Source organism: Rhinopithecus bieti, unplaced genomic scaffold, assembly GCF_001698545.2.
Source record: "Rhinopithecus bieti isolate Rb0 unplaced genomic scaffold, ASM169854v2 scaffold_32047, whole genome shotgun sequence".
Taxonomy (NCBI): domain Eukaryota; kingdom Metazoa; phylum Chordata; class Mammalia; order Primates; family Cercopithecidae; genus Rhinopithecus; species Rhinopithecus bieti.
The window spans coordinates 1,509,240-1,524,254 of NW_016814042.1; the positions used below are offsets into that span (position 1 = coordinate 1,509,240).

The 15,015-nt window shown below is 36.5% G+C and overlaps 1 protein-coding gene across 1 annotated transcript in view; it reads right to left on the reverse strand.

The window, feature by feature from the left end:
* KCNU1 (potassium calcium-activated channel subfamily U member 1) overlaps nucleotides 1-15,015 on the reverse strand; it is a 166,533-nt gene that overhangs the window by 76,095 nt on the left and 75,423 nt on the right. Inside the window, exon 19 of the mRNA XM_017849394.1 lies at nucleotides 84-201. Coding sequence (XP_017704883.1) covers nucleotides 84-201 — 118 coding nt within the window. The remainder of the gene's footprint in view (nucleotides 1-83; nucleotides 202-15,015) is intronic.

The window sequence follows — 15,015 nt, forward strand, 5'->3', positions numbered from 1 at the left end:
ATATATATATATATATATATCTATATATATCCCACTGATTCTCAGAAAAACTATAGGAGACCAGGGTTCTCTGCAGCTCTTACCTGGTGGTGAAGTCTGATACTCTTGAAGTGCTTGCATGTACCCTTGGAGGAGAATCCTGCCCTGCTATACGAGAGGAGATTCCCTTCATACATTTTTTCACTATCTTTACCGATGGCACTGCAATAGGATAGAAATCTCAGTGAGTTGGCACATCTCTTCACAAGGGATTTTTGGACTATTCCCCTTGGCTGAGCCATTTATAGACCCTTGACTAAGGAAAGGCTGGGGAGTCTCAGCTACAGCCTAGTTCTAAGAGGATGAATTGTAGCAAACTCTTTGGTTTCCTTCTACAGAATTAGGTAGTGCGAGAGGATTTCAATTCCATATGGTGTGTTTAAAATAAGTACCTACTGAGTAGCTGCTGCACCTTTCTAATCCATCACCCCTCCCATTTCACCCAAATGCATTTGAGGAGTCTTCCTGCTACGGCATGTCTAGAGGCACCTTAGGACGCTAAGAAAGCATCACTCTACAAAAATCCTGTCTCCTTCCTGCAGATGCTGCCCAGGCTTGCAATTCATTCTGCTTGGACATCACCTCCTTTTCCTTTATGTTTTCTTTGAGGCTTTCTTTATTATTAATTTTGACTTTTGAAGAATCTCGATCTTACAGTAGATGCATATCAAAGACTTTGTGTATTTCCAAATCTGGAAATAACACAAAAGGAAATAATTTTCTCTCCTGCAGTATAGGGATACTACCATGACTTTATGAAGGGTGATTATAAGGATACATGCAAGAATGTTGAAATTAATAGATTCAATGAGCACCATGAAGCCACTTTAATATGGAAAAATGTGACAGGTGAGCCAATACTTCTTCCTGCACCTATATGTTGATATGTAATCATGCCCTTCTTATCCTGGAACCCAGATTCAACCCAAGAATCATTTTCAACCATCTAGGCTAGGTAGGCATTGTCACACAATAAAAATTTGCACTTGCTGTTGTGATTTTTAAAAAACATATTCTAAACAATGCTTTGCAAGTTAAATACTTCTCTTCAATTTTCAAAGATCCTGTGTAATCCACTTGTCAGAACCTGATTGCTTGGTGATCAGAGACGGAGAGATTGAGCAGAAGTTCCTAAGGAGGTGGACCACATCAAGGGGCAGTCATCACTGATACTCCTCTTCTCCTGCCCACCCAAGTGCAGAAAGGAGACGTGACCTTTTCCTACTGTCTCAACATAAGCATTATTTCTGTACTTAGACTAACCACAGTGGGGAGTTCATGTGGGACAAGCCCTTAATCCCAGTTATCACCTCATTTTGATCAGTGGCAGACAGAAAAAGCCATGAAGATGTCTTGGCATCCCTCTTTCTTTTGATGTAATTCTTTTCTGAACCATTCTAATCCATAAAAACATCAACTGAGTCAAAACACACTTCTGAAAGAAGGACATCCTTTGGATATGTGATTTCTCAACTTAAATTGGCAGTGACTGCATCACCCAGGTGTGTTAAGAGATGGATTTGGAATAAGTTTACCCTACCTGTAATCCTCAGAAGCCTTCACTTGACTGATGCTTCCTTATTTCAAGGTTACCTTTTGCCCTGGAGGGAATGGCTTGGGAAGGGAACACCTGAAGTAAAATCTGAGGAAGGACTAGCTGTGTTACCAACTGTCAGTCTCTAAAGGCTGGTTGGTTGTGATGGAAACTGAATTATGGAATGTCTAAGACAACATGCCAGAACTGGCCTAGGAATTACAGAACTTTTAGGAAGTGTCTCCTTTTCTCAAAGCCTAAATCTCCAGCCAATAACATTTGTCAGCTGCTAAAAAATGAGGGTTGGGGGAAGGATAAGTGGGAGGGGTGAGTGCTCTCTGTAAAACTCTCAAAATCTTCGCTAAAGATTTGAATCTTTCCTTGAATCATTCTTAAAACCTCATCTGAAAACGCATTAATGATTTTTATAATTTTGGAAGCTTTCATAATTATGGAAGAATGTGCATGTGTGTGGGGCAGACAGAACAGCTTGTATGGAGATTGCTGATGTTTCTGATTGGTGTTGACCACCTGAAGGTCAAGGACAAACTGGCCCAAGTCATCTCTTCTGATTCCTTCCAGGTCTAAATTCTATAATTCTAATTGCGTTCAAAACGGAAGTTGAAAATTGTTTACTTACCAGGTTGCAAGATAGGGCAGATAAAGAAGTTGCAACAGTTTATCCCCAGTTTCAATATTGCTTCAAGTATTTGAGGAAAAAATTTTAAGAAAAAAATAAGAAGACAAAGTCCCTTCCTCAAGGCAGTAGATAAACAGTGAAGTTTCTCTGATTTCATTCTGTTTGATCATTTTATTTATTTATATTTCTTCTATCTGTGTATCTATCTATCTATCTATCTATCTATCTATCTATCTATCATCTACCTACCTATAGCTAACTGTGTGCAATATATTTTAAATCTATTTTAGGCAAGGAAAGTTGAAATAGATTTTTCCTAACACTCTAGCTAAACTGTTAATGTCATGACTTACCATGACTTCCCTATGGATACTTTACAGATTTCTAGATAAAGCATTGGATACATAAATAAATAAATAAATAAATAAATAAAATTTAAAAATCCATGGGATCTGAGACCTGTAAATGACTAGAAAAATGAAAGTTCTTCTAAATACATGGCCAACATTTTGGTTATCTTTCTCTTTCAAAAGGTAATTCCCTTGAAAGCAACAAGCAAATCTTTCCTTTTCTGGAATACATGATAGGACTGCATTTTAAGAAATGCCTCATATGTGATTTTCACATGGATAGCAATAATTCCACTTATTTCTATCTCCCTCAAGAAGTTTTATCACAGTTCAAATGAGTGAAAATAATGCCTATATTATTCAGATTATCCCAAATCTTCTCCAATTTACTAAATAAATTGTTGCAATTATTTATAAAATGTAGTACTTTACCACTCATTGCGCCACACCTAAAAAGTGATATTACATATTCTAGCTAAAAACCACTACTTTAGAAGCTGAAAAAGCAACAGGGCAGCAGAGCAAGCCCGTGCCTTAGTCTTGCAGAAGTGGGGTCACAGCCACCCATCCATTCCTTGTTTATTTATGTATCCATTCATGATCAGAATGTCATACAAATTATTGCAGCTATGAAAAATGGCATGGATTGGCATGAAAGGAGAGCAGAGCCAGAGAGGCCAAGTAGAAAGCTATTGTAGTCACTAGGATGAGAAAGAAGGCCTCAGCTGGGGCAGAAATAATGCTAACAACTGGAAATCACGGAAAGCCATACTCAACTGTACCATTAGAAGAATAACTGCAACTGACACAAATATAGGAGTGCAATATATCTGTGTAGGGTCTTTATAGGCTTGTTATCAAGTTGCTTTTCTTTTTATTGAAATTTGGTGGACATGTAGTCCTGAACTCTTAGAGAAGAAAATATGCAGGAACCATGTCCTATTCTTTATCCTACCTAACCTAAGACCACTGGGACCTCTGACTGTTCTTCACTGCTGCTTAAATAAGTTAAACTGGGAAGATGAGCTGGTATATTCATTAGGGTAGCTAAATCTCTACCTTTTGAGTTTAGAGTTCTCCTCCCTAGGAAACACTGGCTGGGGTTGTTCCTCCTTAAAAAGGTCAATTAATAGTCTGGAATGTTTATATATAAAAAAAAGGTGACCCAGGGTCAAACCTAAAGAAAACTATAAAGTAAAATAAATCCATATTTGGACCACCTACTCAGCCCATTTCTTATCATTTTTTTTCCTGTCCCTAACTTTTTGCACCCTCTTTCCAATTTCCTTTTCAGAATTCTGCTTTCCATTAGATTTGACTCTATTGCAGAATATTAGCATTTTAATGCAGACTCTGAAACAGTTCTCAAGGGGTGAAAATTAGCAGAATTTGGGCACAACTTTCCTAAGGGCTACTTTCAAATTGCCCATTCCTTCTACTCTATCACATGTAAAGATTCTTATGTACCCCTCCTTGCCTTGGTTGGATACTACTATCCTAGGTGTTAGAAACTGCAATGAAGAAATAGCAGGTAGTGAACAGTAGAGTTGAGGCTAGGAAACTTCATGCCCAATAACTTATCTAATTCCATTAAGAAGAAGGTCAGAAAGACAATTATTCTTCTTACTCTGAAGGCTTAGCCCTACTTGTATTTATGCTGTGAACGCAAAAATCATCAGGTAATGGGTCGAGTGTGGTAGCTCACACCTGTAATCCCAGCATTTTGGGAGGCTGAGGTGGGTGGATCAAGAGGTCAGGAGATCGAGACCATCCTGGCTAACATGGTGAAACCCCGTCTCTACTAAAAATACAAAAAATTAGCTGGGCATGATGGCGGGTGGGCACCTGTAGTCCCAGCTACTCAAGAGGCTGAAGCAGGAGAATCGCTTGAATCTGGAAGGTAGAGACTGCAGTGAGCTGAGATCGCACTACTGCACTCCAGCCTGGGCAACAGAGAGAGATTCTATCTCAAAAAAAAAAGGAACAAAAATCAGGTAATGGGTTAAAATAAGTGTAATCTACTAGGAATTCTCTTTCAATTCTTATTTTATCTGTATTTCATTGATTGAAAAAAATAAAAAGATTCCTTTTGAGTTTGTGCTCCCATGGGTGGCATAATAATTATTATATATGCAGAACTTACTGGCTTAATGCTTTTTATATTAATATAATCAATTTGTATCTTCTTTCTATACTGATATTCCCACTTAACTTTCTGAGATATGCAATGTTATTGTCAACATTTCAAAAAATTCTGAAGCACCTTGAAAATTTTAATAATTTGCCTGAAGTCACAGAGTTAGTAAATGGCCAATCCAGAATTCATGTTCTTAACCAGCACTCTATTCTGCTTCTGTAAAATATTTGATTTTGAATTTAATTGGAGAACCTCTAGTGTGGTTCTAATTTAGAAAAATGGACGTAATCAAAAAAAGAGGGATTCAGAATTATAGAGCACCAGAGTTGAAAAGGGCCATAGAGACTGAGAATTCCCCTCCTTGGAGGTGATTACACTGAGACCCCAAAAGCTAACATGTTTTTCACCAACCACAGTAATCAGTGGAATAGCTGTGATCACAACTCAAGTCTTCTGAGTTCTCACTGAGTATGGTAGCGGGGAGAAACTGGTGGGACCAAGAAAGTTTAATGAACTCATTAAAGAGATAACTATTTGAAAGGAGTGGACTGAGGATACTCTTAACTGGCGCTAAACCCATAAAGTATTCAACCTGATAACTGTCCTAATTTAGTCAGTGTACGATTTCTATGTTGTCATTTATTGATAAGTTTCTAAGCTCTTTTTGAAAGTTAATGAAAGAGAATGCCCAGATATTATCATGACATTTAAAACGATGTGGTCAAGCAACACCTTTCTAAAATAATGTTCTCTTTTGGCACATTTTAGTTAGAACCAGGATCTCCAGATTCAAATTCACACACCAATCCATTGACCTGTGAGCATTTCATGGTACTCTGCTGCCATCATCTGGCAAACTGAAGTCAGTAACACTTGATCGTTTGCTGCTTGTTACTGCAGAATCTCAGTACCAGATTAATAGAGTTCTGGCTGGAGTGGAATGGATTTGGTAATACTGGTGATTGAGGATCCATATAGGGTAGGAAAAAGAAATTATTCTAAGAGTAATGAAAGATTCTGAAGAGTATGATGACTGCATTGAAGCTAAGAAATTATATTGTAAATTGAAAGTCTCATTAACTTATCCCTAGACATCATAAAATACATGTCATAGAAGTGGGCAAAATTTGCCAGGTCTACAAATATGAAGGCAGAATCTTCTTTTTTATACAGAAATATTTTAACATTTATAGTAAAGTCACAAAAGTCGGCTAAAAGGGATGATTATTTATTTTATAAAGCATTTTTGTTTGCAGAATGACAAGTATATGCATGTGTATGCTTGTATGTGTAATTTCTTTTCAGAAAGTTTGGTTTGTACACTGTGTTTAAAGGCATATGTATACTGCATGAAACTATACTAAATTTACATATAATAGGATGACATGTGTAGTGAGATTATACTTTTTAGGGTATTATCTTGTTCTTTTTTGGGGGGCCCTTCCTTTAATGGGACTTTCTTCCCATTTAGTCAGACTCATCCATTGCTTCAAAAAAGATTCACATTTTTATTGAATGTAAGGAGTCCATGTTTAAATCCAGTCCCAAAATAAAGTCTTGAAGATACTTTAAGAAACAATATTCTTCAGACTCAAGCATTCAGTTGAACTACCCTGTAGACAATAGGGATTTCAGGATGTAGATAATAGGGATTTCAGGAAATTACATAGGAACAGTTTATTTATTTATTTATTTATTTTTGGCCATCCTAGAAATTGTCTTAAGACTTTCGAGGGGAAGTAGAAAGATTCACAGAAAATCTTACGTTAAGATAATATTAAGACAGAGCCTTTAGTTTTGGGTGTGGAATAGCGGCAGAAGAAGCTTCATAAACTTGCTCCTTAGTGAAACAGCCCTAACTAGTGAAATTATCAAAATATAAACACACACACACATTGAAAATCTCTAGAGATTGTTCTGTGAACATATAGCAAATGAAGAAAACTTGTGGCTGGGTGCAGTGGCTTATGCCTGCAATCCCAGCCCTTTGGGAGGCTGAGGTGGGTAGATCACCTGAGGTCAGGAGTTTGAGAGCAGCCTGGCCAACCTGATGAAACCCCATCTCTACTAAAAATACAAAAATTAGCTGGATGTGGTTGCAGGCACCTGTAATCCCAGATACTTGGGAGGCTGAGGCAGGAGAATCACTTTAACCTGGGAGGTGGAGCTTGCAATGAGCCGAGATCACGCCATTCCACTCCAGGATTGGGGACAGAGTGAGACTCCATCTCAACAACAACAACAGCAATACAAAAACTTGTATTCAGTAAAATAGACTAAATCTTAATAAGGGCATCAAGAATCTTTGGCACTTGAACCACAAACTGCTTCCTTTCCTCCAAACTCAGCTAGGTGTGATAAAAGCTTCATTCTGGACAAGTGTGCTCAAGAATGCAGGGCTTCCCCTCCCTCCAGCTCCCAATCAAAGACTGTGCTATGTCCCTGTGAGGGACACAGCATCAGTATTTCTCATCCCCTTCCCACTCTGTGTTGCAGAAACTAAGTTTCAGGTGAGTGCAGCCTAGAGGATAGAGACTCTTTTACTCCTCACAGCTCTCATTTATAGGTGAGGCTCTGTTTAGGTATCACAGGATGAAAACAATGAAGTATTAATCTTCCTTACCCCAGCTCACCCCCAAGGCAGAGGTTTCATAGTGGGAGAAGCAAACAAAGAAGGCCAGGCTACTACTGCTAGCAGACACTACTGCTAGTGTCCTACTCATAAAACAGGTGTGTCACTTCAACAGAAGCAGACTTCTTTTCCAACACCACCCACCATTCTGCAAGCTTCGAAGCAACGGCTCAGAGATTTTGCCCAGGAGGAGAGGCAGGCCATAAGAACAAAGAGCTCTGAAGCTCTGCCCAAAGGAATTGATTTTACTTGGAACAGGGTATCAAGAATTTCAAGCCCAAGGGTGCTTTTTGACAACAGTGATTTTGGTGTTAAACAATTAATTGGAGGCTGGTATCTCCTTGAGAACAACAAGACAAACAATAAGTCAGAGTTTACCATAGTGAACCAGAAAAAATACAGCTAATAACTATTCTCTTAGGGACAGAACAAACTGCAAAGACTGGTCTTAGAAACCACTCTTGCAAAGGGGCCCAAATTTAATTACATAATACCGTGGAGTGACAGATGCCTCAGGCATAGTAAGAAACAATAATAGACAGCCTGCTAGTGTAGTCTAGGAACTGGGTGTGATACCAACAGAGGCAGAGAGCTTACCATAGAGATCAGGGAAAGAGATAATTAAAATAAGCCTGCTAAAACCACCATCAGCCCAATGGTTAAAATGAGCCTGCTAAAACCACCATCAGCCCAATGGTTATTAACCACTGCAGTCCAAGGCTTCACTCTCCAAAGAGCAACATCAAAGGCTTCACACTTAGGGGAAACTGATTTTATAAAACAGTTCAGCCAAGTCACTAACCAATTAATTACACAACTAGTGACAACAACAAGCTTTGGTTTCAGAGCTGCTATAATTATCTATATTCATTTTTCAACACAAAATATGAGACATGCAAAGTAACAGGAAAACATGAGACATGCAAATTAACAGGCAAGCATGAGCTATACCCAGGGTGGGGAAAGCAAGCAAAAGAAACTTTCTGTGCAAGAGTCCATGTTAGAGTTAGCAAAAAAATATTAAAAGTCAATATTCTAAATATGTTGAAAGAAATGAAGGAAATCCTGATTAAATAAAGGCATGATGACAATGTCTCCCTAAAGAAACATTATCAATAAACAAATAAAAATTTTAAGAAGAACAAAATAGAAGTTTTATAGTTGAAAAGTACATTAACTGATGTTAATTATTCACTAGAGGGGTTAATAAATTGGAGACTGTCTCCCCAAATATTAATATGTGTCTACCTAGAACCTCAAAATGTGACTGTTGTGGACTAAATTGTGCGCTACATCATGAAAAATCTTGAAACCAGCACGAGAAAAATGTGGTTTTCATGTGAAACAGCTGACTTCTTATCAGAAAAAAATGGAGGTTAGAAGGCAATGAGATGTCATAAAAAAGTGCTGAAATAAACTGCCAACCAGGAATTTTATACCCAGGAAAACTACCTTTAAAAAATGAAGACAAGGCCGGGCGTGGTAGCTCACGCCTGTAATCCCAGCACTTTGGGAGGCCGAGGCGGGTGGATCATGAGGTCAGGATATCAAGACCATCCTGGCTAACATGGTGAAACCCCGTCTCTACTAAAAATACAAAAAATTAGCCGGGGGTGGTGGTAGACGCCTGTAGTCCCAGCTACTCGAGAGGCTGAGGCAGGAGAATGGCGTGAACCTGGGAGGCGGAGCTTGCAGTGAGCGGAGATCGTGCCACTGCACTCCAGCCCGGGCAACAGAGCGAGGAGACTCCATCTCAAAAAAAAAAAAAAAAAAAAAAAATCAAGACAAGATACCAGAATAAAAGGTAGAGGAGGGACCTGAGATAGGCTGCCCCTCCATAAAAATAGAAAAAACTGGCGAAACTTGTGAGATTTATTTTATTTTTCAGAACTCTGGAAACTAACCAACAGGAGCCATGGAAACATTTAGTCAAGATAAATAAATAGATAGCAGTAAGAGATACAAGATTTGTGTTGTTTTAATTTACACTAGTTTCATCTCTAGCTCCACAACTCATCGATAGCTTTCAAAATGTAATACTCCATATTCTTGACACTAGAGGGAGTACAGCAGAAATACAGTTCTTCAAAAGCCTTATTTCCAAAGAAGAGTCATTATTGGACTTGTCTGGTGGTTCTCTGGATAACCCTACTTGAATGGCTTGTCTTTTGCAACCTCATTTGCATTTGTCTAGTGCTATAAGCCTATCCCCAGGGAGTGTTATCAAATATATTAACGTCACCTGTGCCTGAGGCAACACATAGCAGGGCAAATTGAAGACCAAATAAAAGCATAAAAGGAAAACTGAAGAATAAAATGTCTTCTTATTTATAAGGGACTTTGAAAAACTCTGGAATGTTACTGGAAATCTAAATGACAATGAAGATGCCCAGAACTTTGCAAAGCAGTATGCAAAAGCAGAAAGGACTGAGATGTTCCAAAGCTCTCATCTCTGACTGACCTTGAGGTTTCATAAAAGCAGAAAATGAAGGTTAAACAGAGTTGTCAACTTTTCAGCTGAATATTGAAGGCATGCCCCAACACGAACACAGAATCCCTTGACAAAGACTGAGAAACTTCTTGGTTCCAGGTGTTTAACAAGAATCATTGTCCAATTATAAGCTTACCACTAAACTAATAGAGTAGAAAATCCAATGGCCACAAATGACAGAGATGTAGACTTTGGGAAAGTCTACTGGAGAATCTGATTTCCATAAATAACACATTATAACCTGTGTAATGTCCAATTTCCGACAAAACATTACAAGACTTGGAAAGAAACAAGAAAGATAAAAATACACAGGGAAAGGCTCTCAATAGACACTGTACTTGAGAGAAACTCAGCTATTGTACTTACCAGTCAAATACTTTTAAAATCAGCTAATTTAAATATATTTGAAGAGCTTTAAAAGCCTATATATAAAGAACCAAAAGGAATATGAGAATGATGTCTCACAAAATAGAGAATATCATTAAATAGCTACAATTTTTTTAAAGTAGAAATCTTGGAGTTCAAAGTACAATAACTGAAATAAAAACTTGACAAGAAGAACCAAAGATCAGACATGAGCATGCAAAAAAAAAAAAAAAAAAAAAAAAAAAAAAAAAAAAAAAAAAAAAAAAGAATCAGCATACTCAAAGATAGGTGAATGAAGATTATCCAGTTTGAGAGACAGAAGGAAAAAGGAATTAAGAAAAATGAGGACAGCCTAAGGGACTGCTGGGACATTGGGACATTATCAAGTGTACCAAAGGATTTAATGATAGATACAGGAGGAGAGTAAAGAAAGGGGTAGAGTGAGTATTTGAAGAAATAATGGCCAATAACTTCTCAAAGGTTGAAAAACATTAATCTGCACAATTAAAAAGCTTAATAAACTCCTAGTAGGATAAATTTAAATAGATCGACATGTGGAGACACATCATAATCAAAAACGTGAAACTCAAAGACAGAGAATCCAAATCAGCAAGACAGAAGTGACCCATTGTGTACAAAGGATGACCAATCAAATTGAAAGCTATTTCTAATCAGAAACAATACAGGCCAGAAAGAAGTAGGATGAAATATTTGAAGTGCTGAATGAGAAACAACTACCAACAAAGAATTTAATAGCTAGCAAAACTATCCTCCAAAAATAAAGGATAAATTAAGATATTTTTAAGATTAACAAGAACTTAGGTCTTGTTGATATATGACAAACCCTACAATAAATACTAACAGGATTCCTTGAGGCTGAAATAAAAGGACATTAGGCAGTAATTCAAATCCACAAGAAGAAATAAAAATCACACACACACACACACACACACACCCCAACCTATACTTAACCGACCCTATAAACCAACTATACTTAACAGACATCCATATAACATTCCATCCAACAACAGAATAATACATGATCTTTCCAATATACATTGAATAGTCTCCAAGATAGACCATGTATTAGACAACAGAGCAAGTCTTAAAATATGATAAAAATTTGTCATATAAAGTATGCTTTCCAACTACAATGGAATTAAATAAGAATACAATAAAAGAGAAAATTAGGAAAACTCACAAATATGTGAAAGTAAAAACAACACATTTCTAAATAATGGGTCAAAACCATACAAAAAAAAGAAAACAGAAAACACAGGGAAATTATAAAGTATTTTAAATCAATGAAAATAAAATGTAACACATTAAAAATACACCATGCTCCTAAAGGTGCTTAGAGGGAAATTTTTAGATATAAATGCCTATTTATTTATTTATTTATTGAGAGAAGTCTTTCTCTGTCAACTAGCTTGGAATGTAGTGGCATGATCTTGGCTCACTGCAGCCTCTGCCTCCCTGGTTCAAGTGACTCTCCTGCCTCAGCCTCCCGAGTAGCTGGGACTGCAAGCATGTGCCACCACACCTGGCTGATTTTTGTATTTTTAGTAGAGAAGGAGTTTTGCCATGTGGACCAGTCTGGTCTCGAACTCCTGATCTCAGGTGATCCGCCAGCCTTTGCCTCCCATAATGCTGGCATTACAGGTGTAAGTCACTGCAGCTGGCCGCCTAGATTTTTTCCTATTTAAAAGAAAGGAAAAATCTGAAATCAATTATTTCACTTAATGTTTCACCTTAGGTGACACTGAACAAAGGAAGGCAAGTTAACTCAAATCTAGAAGAAAGGAGGAAATAATAAAAATTAGAATGAAAATAAATAAATTATAGAATAGAAAAAATTAGAAAAACATCCATTAGGAAAGTTGTTCTTTTTGAAAAGATCAACAAAATAGATAAACATCGTAGCAAGTTTGGCTGCAAAAAAAGAGAACACTCATGTTACCAAAGTAAAAAACGAAGGACAGATTATTACTACCATTCTGAAAAAATAAAAGAAATATAAAGCAATACTTATGTATATCATATGTACGCATAAGTATACAACATGTATACTTATATGATCAGATGTATACTCATATGAATAGATGTATACAAGTCAATAAATTTGATAATGTAGATTAAATGAACAAATTGGCAGAAAGATGAAACTACCAAAACTGTCTTAGGAAGAAGTAGAAAACCTGAAAAACTTATAACATGTAAAGAGTTTGATTAATGATAAAAGATGTTAAGTTAGGCCCTGATTGCTTCACAAGTAAAAATCTATTAGATGCTTAAAGAAGAATTAACACAAATCCTTCACAAACCCTTTCAAAAAATAAAAGAGGAGGGAATTTCCAATTCCTTCTATGGGGCCAGTTTTAACATGATGGCAAAAGCAGACAAAGACATACAAGAAAAGGAACCTAAAGATCAAAATTTGTATTGAATACAGATTAAAAATTCCTCAACAAAATGCTAGCAAATCAAACCCAACAATATATAAAAAAGATTCTATACTATGACCAAGTGAGATTTCTCTCAGAAACACAAGGTGGGTTTAACATTTGGATATCAATTAACCCAATATGTCACATTAATATTATAAAATACAAAACACACATGATTATCTCAATAAAGCAAAAAAAAAAAAAAAAAAAAAAAAAACTGACAAATATCAGAGCCCTTCATGAGAAAAAAAAATCTCAACAATTTAGGAATAGAACAGAACCTCCACAACCAAACAAAGAGCATCTATGAAAAATTCACTGCCAACATCACAACTAACGGAGAAATATTGAATGCCTTCCCCCTACGGTCAGGAACAAAGTAAAAATACAAGCTCTCACCACTTCTATTTAACAATGTACTGATGGTTCTGTCAGGGCAATTAGGCAAGAAATGAAATAAGAGACAATCAAAAAACTATTACAACTAATAAACACATTTATTAAGGTTGCAGGATATAAGATCAATATATAAAATTCAATTGTACCCCTATATACTACAAATGAACCATCTGAAAATAAAGCTAAGAAAACAATTTTATTTACAATAGCAATAAAAATACTTACTAATCAAATTAACAAAAGTAGTACAAAACCTGTGATCTGAAAACTATAAAACACTGTTCAAAGAAATTAAAGAGGATCTAAACCTCGCCATAATCAATTGCCTCTCATCAGGTTCTTCCCTTGACTCATGGGGATTACAATTCAAGATGAGATTCAGGTGGGGACACAGATCCAAACCATATCAATAGATCAGAATATTTAATATAATTAAGATTTTTCCAAAATTGATCTATAGATTCAAAAGGCTCACAGTTAAAATCCCAGCTAGCTTCCTTGCAGAAATGAACACATTGATCCCGATTCATATGGAAATGCAGAAATCCAGATTAAAAAAAAAATCTTGAAAAAGAATAACAAAGTTGGAGGACTCATTGTTCCCAGTGTCAAACTTACCACAAAACTATAGTAATGAAGACAGTGTGGTACTTGCACAAGGTTACACATATGGATTAATAGAATACAATTGAGACCCAGAAATAAACTCAGATATTTAAAGTCCATTGTTTTCTGACAAGAATAGTTTTTGAATAAATGAATTTTGGGACATCTGGATAGCCACAATGAAAAGAGTAAAGTTGGATCCTTTTCTTATTCCATAAACGAAAATCACTCAGAATAGATCATAGAGGCTGTGCACATTGGCTCGTGCCTGTAATCCCAGCACTTTTGGAGACTGAGGCAGGTGGCTCACTTAAGCCTAGGAGCTCCAGACCAGCCTGAGAAATATGATAAAACCCCATCTCTACAAAAAATGCAGGGCTGGGCGTGGTTGTGTGCACCTGTGGTCCAAGTTACTTTGGAGGCTGAGGCAGGAGGATCTCCTGAACCCAGGAGGTTGAGGCTGCAGTCAGCCATGACTGTACTACTGCACTCCAGTCTGGGTGATGGAGTGAATCCTTGTCTCAGAGAAAAAAAAAATCACAGATCTAAATGTAAGAGCTAAAAATACAGAATTTTTAGAAGAAAGTTTTGGAGTAAATATTGCTGACCTTAGGTTGGTCAAAAGCTTCCTAGATACTGCACAAAAGCACAAGTGACAAAATAAAAAATACATCATTGAACATCATCAAAACTAAACAATTTTGTGATTCAAAGTATGTAACAAAAATGAAAAGCAAAACCACAGAATGGGAGAAAATATTTGCCAATCATACATCTGATAAGGGCCTATATATTCAGAATATATAAAGATCTTATACAACTCAATAGTAGAAAGACAATAATCAAATTTAAATATAGGATCTAAGTAGTTATTTCTATAAAGAAACATAAATGGTCAATGAGATCCTCATGAAAAAATGCCATTTAGGAAAATTTAGATCAAAACCATAATGAGATATCACTTTACAACCATTAGGATGACCACTCTTTTCTAAAATGAAAAATAAGTGTAGGTGAGAATACAGAAAAATTGGAACCTTTCTGCATTTCTGGTGGGAATATAAAATGGTGTAACTGCTGTGGACAATAGTGTGGTGATTCCGCAAATAATGAAACATAGAATTTGCATTTGATTTAGTAATTCTACTTCTGGGTGTATACATTAAAAAAATGGAAAGCAGGAATTTGAACAGATATTTTTGCCCTAATGTGCATAGCAGCATTATATACAATATGGAAAGGGCAGAAACCACCCAAATGTCCATCAATAGATAAATGTAGATAAATGTATAACAAAATGAGGTATAGATCTATACAACAGAATAATATTCAGCAAGAAAGGAAATGAGGTTTTGGTGATTTTGCTTTTTTTTT